Source organism: Natator depressus, chromosome 12 (assembly GCF_965152275.1).
Source record: "Natator depressus isolate rNatDep1 chromosome 12, rNatDep2.hap1, whole genome shotgun sequence".
NCBI classification, from domain to species: Eukaryota; Metazoa; Chordata; order Testudines; family Cheloniidae; genus Natator; species Natator depressus.
Window position 1 is genome coordinate 26387504 of NC_134245.1, and position 17352 is coordinate 26404855.

Consider the following 17352-nt stretch of genomic DNA (forward strand, 5'->3'; position numbering starts at 1 on the left):
ATAGATTCCAGCGCTGGCTGGCTTCAGTAATTTCAGCTTTTGGATTATACTCCGCCTTTTTAAAACTGGCATTTTGTTGCAGCACCTTTCATAATTTAGCTAAATACATTGAGCAGAGCTAAATCATCCATTCCCACTACTATTTGCTTGTATTCTGCTTGAAATCCACATGCAGTATAAAAAAGGGACTTAAACATAAATAAGCCCACCAAGCACCCACATTCATGCAGCATCAAACTCTGAACAAATCTAATGTGAAGTGCAGTCTGTGGAGAAGGATTCAACAGGAAGGTGTACTGCCTGTCCCATGATGGAGGAAATTGAAGAGTAACTCACTTGAGCATGTTAGTTTGATGGACATGTAGTCTCTGCCACAGTCCTTCTTGTAATGACAGCGCAGCCAGTTCAGGAGGCAGAGTCCGTTGCCACACTGTAGTTCTTCTTTCTTACAGGGCAAAATGCTTTCCTCATCTAAAAGGAAGAGAAACAATGAATGGCTTTGTTACTGAAGTAGGAAAGGCCTGCTGCACAATGCCACAGCTCTTAGTCTGTCTTCCTCTTAGCTGTCTCTAAAAGCCCTGTGAGAGTGAAAACAGATTTGCCTGTTCTTCGTCAGACAGCAAAAGGCAGCCTCCAATACCAACAACCTTTAGTACATCGTCAATCATTTATACAGTGCTGTAGACCCATGAAGCACTGCACACAGGGAAAATGTGCCCAGCAAATCGCAGAAGGTAAAATTACCAAGAGTGTAGGTACTTAGGTTAAGTAAAGTCTGAAAATGGGATATGAGTGTTTTTGAAAACTTACCTGCAGTGTTTGTCCCAGACTGCAAAAGGGATGACGGAAAAGAGGATAAACTTAGAGCTATCTAACTTTCAGGATGATGGAAGGGCTGGACTGAGGTAGCCCTGGATGGGAACATCTCGCATCTCCTTTCAGTTCCCATCCTTAATTTTCAAACTGGAATCTCCTAGTGTGTGGGCTGAACACCCTAAACATCAGACAAATGTGCATTTGGACAAATATTAGAGCATAATTCATGTTTGGGTCTGGAGATCATTAGGACCAGAGTCCAACTTGCCGTCACGTTTGAGCATGCTGAGATTTTTCTCCTATCATATGTGTAGTGGGGGAGAATGAAGAATCCACTCACTCCTCAAGACCATCTCTCCTCCTGGAGGAGGCATTTAATAGCTAACCACCTCACCTCTGCACATGTAGGGGAAAGGTTAACTTTTTTGTTGCCCAATGACCCAGCTGATCGTGTTAAGCTCCTCACCCTATCACCTCAGTGTGAGGGGGCAAGAGTAACTCCATGCATGTCTACCCTACAAATGCCCCAGCAGCACAGCTGTGGCACAGAAGCTATGCTGCCATAGTGTAGACTCTTGCTACAGCAATGGTCTGTAATCCACCCCTGGAGGTGGTAGGTAGGTCAAGGGAAGAATTCTTCCATCTGCATCTATAGTGGGAATTAGGTCGACCTATCTGTCTCAGTGTGAGACAATTGTCACATTCCTGAATGAAGCAGCTAGGTTGACCTTTAGTTTAGGTGTAGACAAGGCCTTTGTCTCCAGTCACTATGAAGAAGCAGAAGTTCAGCTAATAGGGCCCCAACAATTCTGAATCATGAGAAATAAGTCATGTGGTGTTCAGGTGAAGAAATGGTGAAAAGTTTGGGTCAGCATTTATGGTTACTGAACATGGTTTCACTGCCCCTCACTGCTCCCTTCCAGTTGTCCAACACTAAGTTCCTTTCTGTAACAGTTTTACAGCTGTTGATTAAAAAAAAAAAAACACATTGGCCTCTGCTGTTCCATAGTCAGGAACTGCAATCTTGCCTCTACACTACAAGGATTCTCTGCTTGATTGCAAATGTCACCTGAAAACACATCCACTGTGTAGGCAAGGGAGAAAAGTTCTAAATGTCTTTCTCTTGGCTATTAGTTGTTTGGGATACAGTTTGTATGAAAGATGCTATTAAAAACTGAACTGTGGTATAATGGAGAGGAGAGTTCTTAGGCTTGTGAGCTATAAGGAATGGTATGGGCAAAATGAGCTTCCTTGTCCTGAGAAGCAGTGGAGGCTGGTGACCCCTAAAAGGGCAGACAAAACTGACTCTTACAAAGGTGTTTATAGTCAATCTACAATAGGAGACACCCTCTCCAAACAGAGGCAGCCTAACCACTCAAGGGGCTTTTATTGCCACAATAATCTAGTGGGGGGAGGGGGTAGAGAAGAGACGGTGAAGGCACTGTTGAAAGACCAAAATATGGGCAAGGGGCTAAATTCTGTTCTCACTTATACTGGGGGAACTCCACTGAAGACAACAGTGTTACTCTAGCAATCCAGTGAGAGTTGGGCATAGAAGGGTGACTGTCAAATTATTTGAGTGAACCATTATATTAGAATAATCTTAGTACTGGCAAGGAAACTGGAGATGCTGAATTTTCATTGTAATCAATTTTTTACCCAGTTCACTTTTAATTTTCATGTCTTCTGAAGTCACAAGGGACTTGATTAAAAATAAAGCACTCTAAGTAAAGGGTTAGATGAAATTATGCCACTAAAATTGGGCATTGTAGTCCTCTCCTGTATTTCTGGCCTCTTTTATACATTTGTATTAATCTTTCTCTTGGCTACCTAGAGCAGAGATTTCAGCTGGGCATCTTGCAGAACCCAGTTATTTCTTACTGTTTTGAAATCTGATCTCTCATCTGCAAACTGAGCTACATGCAGGAGTCACTGAGTGAAATTCTGTAGCCTGTGTTACACAGGAGGCTAGACTAGATGATTGTATTGGGCCCTTCTGGCTTTAAGTCATTTAAATGGTTTTCATTTAAATAGGGAAAACATTAAATGGTGTCAAAAAAAGGGGTGGTAAATACTGTGAGAAGTGATATGCTTTGTGCTCAGTGCAAATCCAAACAATGGATCTTATTTCCCCCACCCTGTTTACTGTCTTCCTTCTGAAAAGGAATCAGCTTGGTACAATTTACATAATATCTAATTACCAAGTAATAGTGACCTTGATTAATGTATTGCTGACTGGGAGTAGCCAACATTGTGTGTGGATACAGTACAAGGACCACGTAGAGACTTAAAATACTCTATGCATGAAAACATCATTTTAATATGCTAAGTGAATGGATTCTAATTCCCAAGGGCATTTTCCTTTCTGAAACAGACTGTAAGCAGAAAGGTGTAATAAAAATGATCAGTTGCCAGGACACAGTAGTCTGGAGAGGTGCAATGCTTCTTGACAGTGACTTCACTAGTCCTATGATAGGTGTCACTGAGATTTAGTCCTATTTCTATTCCAGTAGTGGCAGACTCCAAAACAATGCAAATTCATGCAGTACTTGGTGCATCTGATTTGCAAAAGATCCTAGCATTCAACATTCAAATCCATGTAGCATTATCAATGCTACTCCATTTTGCTCTGGCCCCTATATATTAATGTAATCATAGGGTGTCTTTGAAATGTATTAAACAACATAGGTGATTCAATATTGATTTTGATATTTTTGGTTCAAGCACTGTATTTGTTTCAGCAAGGAGTGGCTTTTGGATTTGTTTATTGGGTAGCCAGTGAATCTGATCTTCAGTTTTGGATCAATCTGACTTGGTACATGACCTAATATGTGAGCAGCAAATTGTTTTCCAAGTTGTTTCTATCTTGGCACAAACCAGCAGAAATTAAGTCGATCTCCCTCTTGATGCGTGATCAGAAAACAACTTTTTCTAGAGGTGCCAGGCAGCTGGAGAACAAGCCTGGCAAGTCTCTCTCAGGTGGAGCAGCTCCCAGCCTATGACCCTACATAGCGAACCTGCCTCCCTGAAACTCTAGAAGTGCTAAGCAGAGCTGGATGGATAACTAACTTTATCTCCCTCAGGATGTAAATTCCAACACCAGGAGACCATTCATCCCCAATCAGCACAAAAAGATGAAAATTTTCAGGGTACAGATTCTGGAAAAACTTCAGTTTGGAAACATTGGAACTACTGTATTGAAATGTTTGCATATTGAAGTATTATAAAATTATATTAGTAAAAATTGGAGCTGAAACTAAATACTCTAGTTTGAAACTTTTCATAGAAAACTTAGTAAAATTGACCATTTCCTTGAAATACTTTGCTACAATTCTCCCAGTGCAGACACTAAGCCAGCTCAGTCTATAGCACTATGGGTGTTTTTGGTAGCACAGCTGCCATAACTTGGATACTGGCCCCTTCCCCCCCCTCACCTGGTCTGAGAGTTCTGTGCTGCACATAACTGTCCCTTTAACTTAAGTACCCTACACAAGGCCTATACAACCTTTTAGCCTCAGGTTCCTTGTGCAAACTAATCCCCAGCTGGTGGTGAATGAGTTCTTACCATCTGATTTGGCTACTAGGGAAATAACTCTTATTTTCTATAGCTTTATTTGAAACCCAGAAGTTGACAGATCTGAACGGTCAGTCTAAAGGTTAGAGTAAACACTGAACTTCCCAAGATTGGAACAACTTTCGATTGTCAGTAAGTGTTTGTGTCAAATTGACAACTGGGATATAGAAGATCTACCTAAAAGTTGAAACTATTCCATGCTATTAAAATAAGAACTGCATTTTGTATATTTTTCTGTAGAAGAATACATAAATGGATGATGCAATTACCATAAAAATCCCTTCTAGTCAAATGACTAATTGGATTATATCTGATTTAATTGTGTACTTGCTTTGGTATCAACCAGCTGAGTTTGAAAAACACACCAGCAGAATCTGAGGTTGGCTTTCTACATAATCCCAGCATGTCCATAGTTAAAGGAACACTATCTGATTTAAATCATGACCCTGACTTTCAGCTGTGTTCCGGCCTTGTAGCCAGTGATGGGAGGGTCTCACCAGTATAGATAGTGTAAAAACTCTTGTGGCTGGAGAAAAGGGTTGGTAGGTGAGGGCTTCCTGCAACTCACAGATCCCAAGCCCCTTTGCACTGTTGGCAGCCAATGACATTTAGAGCAGCCTTTCACTGGAGTACTGTCCCAGCACATAACTGTCCCAGCATTGGCCAGGTAGCTAAATGCCACTTTTACACCCCACTCCTGAGTTGCATTATGCAGTCTTTGGCTGAAGCAGAAGATAAGTGCTTGATTTATTTGGAAACCCAAACCAGATTTCCTTACTCCTGTTTCTAGCTATGTGCTGGTACCAAAACCTCAGATATCATACCCTGAGCTTTGAGGAAGTTCCAGTTGTAGGACCTGACTCACCACTGCATTATTCCACTCTTTTGTGCCAGTGATTTATACTGGCACGGAGTAACACATCAGAGCCATGTTAGGGACTTGATTCACTGAACTTCACAACAGGGCCCTTTCTGTCTACAGACTGTTGAACCGGGACTCCAGATCTAAAGATTCCCCAAACATAGGGGAAGTTCAGATTTGGACTTGCATTTCTCAATCTGTACAATGGCAGTGGGCTCAGGCCCCCATAATGTCTCCACTCAGATATTTCAACTAGGAATCATTTGCCTTTTTTAAAAACTATTTTCTAGTTTCTTTAACTGCTCAAACTCTAGCTCCATTAAATTGTCCTGTAAAATATAAAGTTTGCCAAGAGAAAAAGGGGGTTGTGATAGCAGGACAAAGCCATACTGATATTCTGCTCTTCCTAGGTATTGAGGGCTTCCAATCAGGGCATGCCCTTAAGTAATGTACCACACAGTTTGTGCTCCGGCACACAATGGAATCAATGTATTGTAACTGCTGTGTCAATCTTATTTAACATCTTGGTTTCCTTTCCAAGGGAACACTTGATTTTTACACATTTGTTTAGTTTAAGGAGTTGGATTGTTAAACTGTACTAACATAATCTTCAAAATGATGAAGGCTAAAACAGCAGAGAAGTTATCCCAAACGAGTTGCTGGTTTTTGTTGCAGAAGGGATTGAGTCTCCATTACAGTGCACTGGCTGAGCTGCCAGCATGGTGTTTCAGACCAAGCATAGGTCACTTTGGATGCCACTTTGGACAAATATATGACTAATTACTGCATCTGGTGATTAGATGCTATGGTGATTAATGCCCCAGAAATACCTATGATGGACTGATAGCATTAACTTGTCAACCATGGATTCTAATGCTCACTTGCACAGCAGGGGTTCAGTGTTCAGTTGCAGAATAAAGTCCATGGCAACAGGCCTGACCGTGCTGTCTGTAGAAGGAGGGATAAGGGCAGGGCATGGAATGGAGAGGAAAGCATTCTGTGCTGATGCTCTAGGATCCATGCGGATAGGATGGGTTTGTAAATCCAAAATCCTGGTGCCTTGTGCATGGTTTCTAATCCCTGCCCCTGTACAGAGCAGAGGTTGGGATTTCTGTACAATTTTTTTAAGCTAACTATTTCCTCCTCTTTGGGATGTCTTAAATTGTCTGTTTGTACAGCAGTTAGTGCAATGGGGCAGGATCCTGCAAGGGGGGGCCCTTTGGCTGCTACTGCAATCCGAACAGCAAATCACAATGGCAGCCCACTATCAAACTGTACTTTAAAAGTCTAAAGGTAAAGACTGAAGGACCCAAACCTGAAGCAAAGCTCAATGAGATTTTTAGCCTAAGTGCTTTAGGATTAGGCACTAAATGTCAAGTGTTAATGGAACGCTCTAGTCCGTGTGTCATGTGTTCGTCTCTGTTCCAAATTTACATAAGTTAAAGGTTTGTTACAGCTCTTCATTTAAGAGCCTGGGCCTGTAGCTGAGCCTGTGGAGACTCCAAGCTTTTAGCTCTGGAGGTCCTTGGTTCAATCCTTAGTGTCTCATCTAAGTGGTGGGCATAGCTCATTCAGGATTCAAAAATAAGAAGCAACTTTACCCTTTGCAAATAAATCAAACTGGAAGCCCAGGGAGGTGCTGTGTAGGTGTGTAAAGTCTTGCTTTAGGAAGTCAAACTTTGCATTTTTTGCACATTTCTACACTTATTGGCTCTGTCTGGGCCCAGCAGTGGAAGGGAAAGCACAGGCTCTTCTAGCATTTTTGGTCTGACTGGAGCAATTGCAAGAAAGTTTGCCCCTATGATGAATTTGGTAGACTCAAGAGCCTGGGATAAGCATCCCAGTTTTAGAGTATCTATTTGAACCAAACCTCCCACCCTTTCATAACTCTATCAAAGCACAACTAACAATCCAGCTATTTTGAAAATCCTGTGCAGAAACACAAATAAGACGCTTTGGGAACTGTCTTACAGCACTTCCCGCATATGGTATGTGAGGCTAGTGGGGCACTTCATCGGAGGTGCTAGGATTCACACCAACCTTGGAAATGTATTCACTGAGAAACCAGAGGGCAAGGAGCAGCATGCCAAGAGTCCCCAGTGTGGGACTTCTGGCAAACAAAGGGAGGTACAGTATGAGAGCATGTCAGTCTTCAGCAGAGATGTTCCCATCCTCTTCCCCATTATTTACATACATCCATCCTAGCAATATAATTACAAGAAAAAAGTAGATGGTGCAGTGTAAGAAGCCAATGGGGTTAAAAGGAAATGTTACAGCTACCAGGGAGACCAAGAAGGAGCAAAAAAGCTCTCCAAGGCCTAGGAGTTGGTGCTCAACTGCAGGATATTTATAGGAATCTCACTGGACTTTTTTGTATAGATAACCCTTTGAAAAGCAGTTACTGATAGTCACACACTGAGAAACTGGGTGTGTACGTTCCCTCCCTGCCTGTAAGTCCTGGTAGTAGGTGCTAGAGATGTGTGAAAACCGTTGCTGGCAAGAGTTAGCATGTCCACCCTTACTCTTATTTTTCATAGCCACAAAAATTATCCTCTGCATCATGCCCCTCTGCTTCCCGCCCTTTACTATTGCTTATTTTCCCTGCATTCCATCCAATATTGTAAACTGAGAATAGAGACATGACATGCTGCCACTCATAATTATGGATCTCTTTCTAACTCTTTTGAGCCATTCTCATTTTCTCTCTCAAATTGCTCCTGACCCCTCTCTCAGCTTGGCCTTTCTCTCAATCCAGTCCCTCACCCACAGCACTCTAGATACCTATTCCAATCCTCCGCTTGCTCTGTCTGCTCCTAATGTCCCAGTCTCTCTTTCAGCCATTAAAGAACCTTCTGAGCTTCATCTGACCCACAATCTTCATATCCTCTCAAACTCCTGAACTTCCTATACTAAAACTCAACAGAGGAATTCCCATTGCTTCCAGCAGATGCCATTATGAAATCAGTCCTGGCCACTACTCCCTACACAGCCAATGATGTGCAGATAATGGAGGAAAATTGCCCTCCTAGGTTTATCCTGATTTCATGCTGCTTTGTCCTGTGTGCTGGGGAGAATACTGAATCCTGGTAACAGCATGGAACCTCCCTCCCATCCCCCACTCCTTAATCTGTGCAGCATACATGTACCAGCATCTCTGACAAAGCTGTTAAGTGGTTGGGCTGGAAATGCAGCTACCTCCAAACCTGCAGGGGAAATCTGCATTTCTATACAGACTCCTCTGTGCCTGGAGCTTTCTGGCCCCTGGAAAGAAGACTAACATCTTGCTCTTATAACACAGACAATCCAGACTGAAATGAGGGATAGAAAAGTCAAGAGATTACAGGAAAACTGCTAAGAACTTGCAGGCAGGATGACTAGAGTAGACTGGGAAACAGCATGAGAACAACAGCTGGAAAAGAAAACCCTGATTCCAGGAGATGACATTAACCCATTAGTGGCTGAAATGAAAATGAAAATGATAGGAGGGCAAATGAATGGTGTATATGGGGAAGGGCTCTCTAATGTCTCACTAGTGAGTGAAGGAGCTGTTTGACAGTCTGCACTGGGAGACTGTTGGATTACAAGCACTCTGGGGATGCAACCATCTTGTCAAAACACTGGAGCCTCAGGCATGAGCGGTGGCACAGCAACAACAACCATTGGTACCCTGCCCAGGAGAAATGCTGGAGAGAGCATGCCTGCATCTCCCCAGGGATGTTCCGTGTGCACTCTGTACCAGGCAATAGGATGGTGCAGATTGTTCCTCCAAGTGTGCTGGCCAAGCTCCATGGATTTGTCTGTAAGGAGGTGGGAATGACCCCACCTTTTCCCTACCCCTCTTCAGAGTGCTTTGCTCCCAGGGAAGCAGGGAGTGAGCAACTTCTGCTCTGCCCAAAGCAAAGGACCTGTTGTAGGAAGCCTTTCTGTGTGGGCATGAGGCTGCTTACACATCCCTCATAGAGAACACCGTTCCAGTCCATCCCTTCCACGAAATAGGAAATAAGATCTGATAAAGACACCCCCAAAATAGTGGATACATTATAAAGGATCTCTTCTCTGGCAATGTAATGTGCTGCTGGGGACAACCAAAGCTGTGAGCCACTACTAACCCTCTGCCTCAGCAAGAGCGAGCCTTGCTAGAGGTCAGACTGTCAGCTCCTCACCACACCAGTGTGCCACCCTCACCAGCAAACTCCTTAAGACTCTCTTGACCCAGACCTCACCTAGCAGGTAAAAATCAGTGAATTCCAGTCTCAGTTTCTCAAATGTTCCTCTGCAATGCACAGCTCCTGTCACTGACCATTCATGAAGATATTAAGTTCATTGCTCTCTTGAATTAAGCTGTAATTTATTGACTCTTTTTAACTGGGGAAAATACACACTTCTCTTCAAGCACAGCACTGAGTTGGTTTATAACCAGTTTATTAACAAAAGGACATAAGCTAAGTGATACCAATTAGCAGGAATAAAGGTAGAAATGGTTATAAGCAAATAGATAAGACTAAAACTTAATCTAGCAAGATGCAGTCTTTGTTCAAGACAGCTTCTCTCACTCAGTCTCCTTTCTAGCTTTTACTGGCCAGCCTGACCAGAATCCATCACAGAGATGAAATCACTTGGTTCCTTTGTCTCCTAAGGTGAAGGATAAAGGAGTCTCTGCTCCTTTTATCCCCAAAGGGATGTCTTTACTTTATAAGTCAGGAAGCCCCCAGCCACATGCTCCCTTATACCATGCAGTATGGCCAGGAGGTGAAAACTGTGAGGAGGTACAGGGTAGCATGTGAGCAAGAAAGGTGTAAAAAAATCCCTTTCTTTGTATAGCTGTCTCAAGTCTCTCTTTACAAGACATCCACTTATAAAAAGGGGTTTCAATCAAGGAGCACAGGGAGCAGTTGCTCTGAGTGACCCCCATCCATTGCAGATTAGTTATTGCAGCTCAGGTATGGGAAAAACCTGCCTTCTTCCTCACTTCTGTGGGCATGGAGGGTTTCTGCTGTGGTGGCAGTGGGGTAGCTTTGCTTTGCATGGAGTGGGGCAGGATTTGGGGAATACATACAGGTGTCCTGCTCCCCCTGACTGCCTGGCAGCACAGTTCCATAAGGCTCCTTGGATGGGTGGAGGCTGGATATGGCTGGTACTGGTGGATCTGTTAGGTGACTGAATCACCTATGCATTTCCACCATTCATTGTGCACTGAGAAAAGAATGCAGAGACTTGCAGCAACCTGTGCTCTTCCTACAACTGCTTAAGTAGTGTACAATAGCCATTGGATCTATGAAACCACTGATTCACAGGCCCCACTCAGGTATATCCCCAACCTAATCTTTGAGCTGGGGCACAGGGAACCCTTGTGTGCTACAGAGCCCCATGTTTCACTACACACCAAGACTATAGTCCGCTTCTGTCAGGCCCCTTGATTCCTGGGCAGGGGGACTACACCAATTTTACTATGGCTGGGGGGATGGGAAGAAGCAGGATTTGCTGTCAGGAGCAGAAGCTGAGCCTGCAGTCATGGCTGCAAAGTGACTATTTTGGTGGTTAAGGATTTGGTGGTTCATGAGTTAATGCTTATTCAACCTTCATCCTCTTCATGGAGTCACAGAGCACAGCTGGCAGCCCTGTAGTCAATGACAACACAGCCTGAAGCCAGCTGTGCTGCTGCTCTGTATATGTGGGGACTGAAGTGGAGCACTGAGGCGATGGTTTCTTGAATGTCTATTCAAGGATATGTAGGATTACGGGCAGGATATTCTGCAGAATTTTCTCCATAGCGCTCTGTGTGTGTGTGTGTGTGTGTGTGTGTGTGTGGCCTTGCCCTTTGCTGGCTCCATTTTCATGCATCAGGGGACAAAGCCACAGAATTTCTGAATGTGTCCCTTCATGTTTTTGAAGCTAATTCTTTTAAGGGCAAGTTTTCAAAACCTGCAAAGCTCAAGATGAGGCAATCAAAATCTTGTTTTGTTAAATCAGGCCTGTCTGCCTGCCTTTATCCTGTGCATGCATTTATCCTGATTTAACACCCGTCACTTTCACCTTTTGACTTGCATTCATAAGCTGAATAATTTCATGTGCAAACTAGGTGCACAACTGCACATATATCTTTGCTTTTTAAATTACTTCTTCCAAGGGGGTCATTGGAAAGTGAAGAAGGCAGTGACTTGGGGGGAGGAGAGCTAGCTTGGAAGACTGTGTCCTGCTTGCTTAGTTATGTGAACAACTTTGGCCCATGTTCACCAAACTATCAAGAGTGTGGAGCTGAGGTTCATGACTGCAGACTGAATGGAAACTATTTAAAGTTATTTGTAGAGCTGGTTAGAATTTGTCCCCTCATTTCCATCCAACTTCTTCAGTAAGTTGTTGTTGTGTGTGGTTTTTTTTTTTGTTTTTTTTTTTTTACTTGAAAAACCAAAAGCTTTCTGCTTTTCAGATAGTAAACTTTTTTTTAATTGAAAACTTGAAACTTTGGGCAGAAAGCAAATACTTTGTGGAAAATCTCTTTCATTTGACAGAAAAATAGGTTTTAAAAAAAAGCGTGTCTAAAATGGAAGGATTTCTATCAGCCCTGTTAATGTGCAATCAAGTCAAATGCTTCACCCCGTCATAGTCCTGAATTTTAATCTAATCTCTGAGCTCTTGACCACCAAGTTACTGGTTATTCTGGAGGTCAGGGGCTGGCTCTCCTGTTCTAGTTTTTGACCGGAAATTGCATTCTGGACCTGAGAACTTTCCCAATGAAAGTTTTTTGGATATGATAAACCAATATTTTTCTCTCATGCAACAAAATTTTCATCAAGATATTTTTTGGATGTTAGGAGGTAGTCAAGGCTCCTCTCACTCCCTCCCACCTGCTCAGGAGGGCAAGTAGCAACCCCGTGGAGGCTGCACCATGCAGAAGCATTAGACTGGCCATAGTCTGAATTTCTGGTTTGGCCATCTCTAATTACACAAGTTAGGTACAGAAGAGTTTTACAATTCCCATTCCAACCATTATCCTAATTAAAAACAATTACCAGGCATAGAGTCTGGCTGAACTCTGCTCTGTGCATGATCCTTTGTGCAAAGGTGGGAGGGGAAACAAAGTTGGCTTAAAGACAGAGTAGCACCAGGGCTGCTCTAAAATATGCTGACTCCTTCAGCCCCACTGCACTAGGACCCTTCTGCTGGCCTAGATTCCAGGGGCACACAAGGTACTTTGGACATGCTCTTTTGTACACCAGCTAACAATTGCTCTGTGCAAGGGGTTGACAGGAGAATGGGGAAGAAGCCTGCATTGTCACTATCTGTGCTGTACTTGTTATATGGATATACAGAGGACTTCTGTCTCTAGGGCTGCCAGTCTGGCAACTTTCACAAGTACGAAGTTCTATTCAAAAGCTATTGACTGGAATTTTATCCTCTGTCATTAGAAAATGGTTTATCTCGAGCATGAATTTCAGTAGTCATCACAGCATGGGCATCTGATTTGCGTGGCCAGGAATTTTAATTCCTTCTACACTGCTGTAACACTTTTTGCTGTAACTTTGGGATCAAGGCCTACCGGTATGCAGGGATCACATTTCTTCTGGAGTGATGGAGATGGAGTCTGGAGGGGAATGTGAAGGAATCCTGCTGAGGGAGGGAGTAGGAAAGTCTTTGGGGGAGAACAAGGATAAATCTACTTTGAGGGGGAGAATATCAAGGAATGTGGGGATGAGGAATGGATGGAAAGTATGTACATTATAACAGGGACCCCAAAGGTTTAACGGATCTGGATCATATAGGTAGACTAGTGCTATGTACTTGAACTGTGAATCTCCTGCAGAGTTAGCCGAATGCAAAAGATTAGTTAGAAAATGACTAAACAGTACTTACTTGAACACAGAAGCAAGTACATGTTAGTTTTGTGGCCACAGGTTTCTCATGACATTGGATAGTTTTTTATGATCAGTCCTGTTTTCTTAAGCAGACATTTAGTAGCTTTAATAAGGTGAGCTTTTGTAGTTGTCCATATATTTTGGAAGCCTGTCCCCCTTTTTTTAAAAAAAAATCTGATATTGTTTGGGTGATGGTGGTTGACAATATCAGCAATGTTCAGACAATATCTGCTGGTCTCAAATTTGCTTTAGAGCCCTAGTCTGGCATGTTTTTGCTAGGAGTTCAGGTTCAGAGCCAAACTGAAGTTACAACAAATACCTAATTAAACTCTGAAAGTCCACCACTTTGATCTCTAGATTTGGCAAGTAATCAGCTTTAAGGGTCAAATTCTGCTCTCTGTTGCAGCAGGGCCCAATCCTGCAAACATTAACAAGAACAATTCTTATTACTGCAGGCTCACTGTTCAGGGTAGCATGCTTGAAGGTTCGTAGTGTTTCCAGGCCCTAAATTTGGAGTAACTCCACTGACTATGGTGTTTCTCTGCAGTTGCACCTATGAAACTGAGAGCAGAATTTGCCCATTGTCTCAAACTTCAGACCTAAACTGATTTATTCTTACCATGATGAGGGTCCAGTTTTTAATATTTTTGTTATGGAAAAGTTAATCTATTTACATTATTTCCGCAATACTTCCTCTGTGGAAAAAAAGTCTGTCTTAGTCTTCACTTTTCTTTGCTTCGTAAGGTCCTGATCCAGCATCAGAACCTGTTAGCATGGACTTCTACATTCATCTGGATTCCCACTGAAGTCTGTGCTAGATTTAGGGCCTTAAAGTTTATATTCCCTAAAGTTTTTTTTCATGCAATGTCTACCAAAAAAATCCAAAACAAAATGAACATCCTGAATTCTGATAAATTTCAATTCAGTTTATAGACACTACTTTTCCTCCTAACTGTCAAAAATGGTGTGGAATTTCTGAAACCATGGGCAGCTTAATGTCCGCCTAGCCAGACTGCAAATCGGTTTTGTCAGGAAAGGGCTTATATTTGCCGCCTTTCCTGTTATTTAACATCTTCAGCCACAACAAAACATATCTAAAGATTTGAGACTTTAAAAGTAACAATTTTACAGGCTTTATTCTTAGGCAAATCTCCCTGACTTCAATGAGTTGTTTGTGCCTGAGTAAGGATTAAAGGATTTGATCTTTAAATAAATGGGACCTTTTAAATAATGGCACAGTTCTGTTAGCTTTCTGCCTAAGAAAACAATTATGTTGTTTGCTCTTTACTGGACTGATATCTTATCTTATACAAATATTATATTTAAAGTCTTCTAGAACTGTACATGACTGAAAGCATGCCATGAAAGCAGTTTTAAAAAAAAAATTACTTACAGAGATGGGAATAATTGCTGCCTATTCCAATGTGGATGGAGCTTCCAGAGATGAGAGGAAGATGTAAGAAAAGAACTAAGGAGGGAAATAAAGAGTCCTTAATAGCAGTTTTGTTTCAGAGCCAGATGTCATTTGACACAGGTTGTTGCTAAAGTGCACCCACTCTCTAGTGACAGAGCTGTATATTTCAGACACTGAATCTACAACAGATGCAGTATGAATGTGTAAATAAACTGAGTTATTGCTTTGAATTTGCTAGGAATCAGTCTATTTTAGGAATTGCTATTATACAAGACTTCAGTGCCTCAAGGATTCCAAAAAGTTATGTTTAGACAACAATGTCATGCAAATAGGCTAATTATTACTGTTAAGCATTTTATCAATTACTGCAATGGGTACCTTCTCTGGCAAGGCAAAATAGTGCTTTCCCAACTTGCTTAAATAAACTAGTTCTGTGCTAAACTGGGGCTGGAATAGTAAAATGTATCCTGGGCTTTATACAAAATTTCCCAATATTGTAAATATTAAACTTGCCCTGTAAAGACTTAGATTTAAATAAAATACAAGTGTACACTTTATATGCAATAAAATCCACACAAAGTAGCCTAAATTATAAAAGATGTCTTTTCAGGAAGACCCTGCATTGTCTATATTATTACATATAAAATAAGAATTACTAGATTTATTTAGATAAACTCTTGCAGATGAAATTATATTTATATTAAGTATCTCTACCCCTCTATACTCCAGTGATAGTTATAAAACAGTTTGAGAGGGCTAGCAGGTAAATATTTCTAATCATGCCCCCTTATCTAGTAAGTAGAGAGCGGAACCACCCCAATCTGCATTTCTCAGTAAAGGCGCACAGCCCCTTAAACAAACGGAGCAGAGACCGACTGGTTTTTCGCCTGGGTGTCTAACACATCTCAAAGTTTCCCCTGTCACACGTCCCCGCTGGGGCCGTACCCCCATGATGGGTGGGTGGCAGGAGCCCCAGACGCCGCATGGCCCAGCGCTTATTCCTCCCTCTCTCCGTTGGCCGAAGAAAACCCCAGCCCTGCCCTAACCCTGCCCGCCCTGGGCCCCGCTCTGCCGGTCGCACTGTGCCTAGGCGGGGCCCGGAGGTCTGGGGCTGCGCGCAGATGGGGGTTTGCCGGCGATGTCTCTGCAGGGCGGTGCCCCCCACCCGGTGGAGGGCTGGGGCAGCCCCCGGGCACAGCGCCCCCCATCCCTTACCCGAGCACACACAGGCGGCCGTGCTCTCCATACACCTCGGCGACCGCTCGCGGGGCTCCCAGGCGGCTCATGGGCGGCGGCGCGGCGGCGGGGGAAGAGGCGAGCACGGCTCCCAGGCGCTGACGCTGCCCGCCGCCTTCTCCTCGGGTCTGGCGGGCCGGAGCAGCAGCAGGCGGCCGGGCAGGGACCCGGCGCCCATGGAGTCTGTGGGCGGGCGGCGAGTGACCTCAGCCCAGCAGGGGCCAGCAGGCGGCGGCGGCGCTTCCCTCCCAATGGCCGGGGGCCATCGCTGGCAGGGGGGCGGTGCCAGCTGCGCGGGGGTGCGGGTGCTCGCTGCCTGCCTGCCCCCCCGCCCGCGGAGCCGCTGTCCTGCCGGGCGGCGGAGCGGGGGTCCCGCACACGGCCAAGGCAGCCGCTGCTGCGCGGGGCGCGGGCGAGCCGCGCGGCGGAGGGGGCGGCCGGGGAGCGCGGGCCCCGGGGGCGCCAGGTAACCCCGCGCAGCGCTCGCCCTCCGGGAAGGGCGCACCGTACCGGGGGCGGCCAGCGGCGGTGACTTGCCCAACGGCAGGCGGGGCGTGCAACAGCGAAAGGTGCTGGTCCGGCACCCGGCCCTGCGCTGGGCAGCTTCCAGCTAATCCTCAAAGGCACCGGGGAGGCTGAGCGCCTTTCGGAGTTTGGCTCCGTGATTTTGGGTCCCAATAGCCTCCTCCAGCACCAGGGTTTGCTTTTTGTTCCCTCGCCCCCGAATGCTGATGAAACGCAGCCTTGGGCTAGGGGTTACTTTGGGAACTGTCTGCCGGGGGGGCATCACTTCGCTCTCCGTTTCCCTTTTCGCTTCCCTCCTCCTCTCGCTGTCACTTTGGGGGAGGGGGTAGTGAGGAGAGGATTGAAAAGGTTCTGCTTTGTTTGTAAATACGTTGTCATTTTCTTGCTCTGGTAAGGTGCTCGAGGCATGGTCAACCTGTGGAAATCGTTGCCAGGGGATGTAACTTGTGAAAGCCAAAGGAATACCTGGGTTTAAAAAAAACTAGCGACATTTATGGAGGATAGATCCATTAATAGCTGTTAGCCAATATAGTCGGGGTGCAACCCCATGTTCCAGGTGTCCCTAAACCACCAACTGCCAGAAGCTGTGGCTGGACAACACAGGATGGGTCACTTGATAATTGCTCTGTTCTGTTGCTCTAGGTTTCTTTTTATCTAAGTGACCAATGATGATATATAAAGCTTTGTTGAACTTCAGTATGTCTCCTGGCCTTTGGAAATATATTTTGTTCTCTATCATTGCTGATTTGCCTTGGTGACACTATACATTTTGTGTAATTCCCAGAAATACTCGCTGTGAGATGCTGAATAGCTTCAACTCACTGATTTCCATAGGTGTTGAAGTCTGTTAGCTGTTAGCATCACACAGGACAGGGCCCTCTGAAAACAATACTGTCTCTTCTGTATAGTGTTTATACAGTGCCTAGCATTGTCAACAAATACCCCCACCCTAAAATTCACCCCTGAAAAGTCAGTTGCTAACTTGTAACATCTTCCTCAGGCTATGCTGTCTAGAGATTTGCATCCGATCTTGGTAGAACAGGTGCCTTTTATGAGCACAAGTCATAATTTG

At 44.2% G+C, this 17352-nt stretch overlaps 1 protein-coding gene across 2 annotated transcripts in view; it reads right to left on the minus strand.

The window, feature by feature from the left end:
• Positions 1 to 15917, minus strand: part of BEAN1 (brain expressed associated with NEDD4 1) — a 114499-nt gene extending 98582 nt beyond the window's left edge. Inside the window, exons 1-3 of one of the 2 annotated variants that reach the window (XM_074968794.1) lie at positions 15735 to 15917; positions 14499 to 14573; positions 337 to 471 (exon numbers count right to left, since the gene is read on the minus strand). In XM_074968794.1, the coding sequence (XP_074824895.1) occupies positions 337 to 471; positions 14499 to 14573; positions 15735 to 15765 (241 nt within the window). In that variant the 5' untranslated portion in view covers positions 15766 to 15917. The remainder of the gene's footprint in view (positions 1 to 336; positions 472 to 14498; positions 14574 to 15734) is intronic. The other variant, XM_074968795.1, reaches the window with a different exon arrangement.
• Positions 15918 to 17352: the final 1435 nt, after the last annotated feature.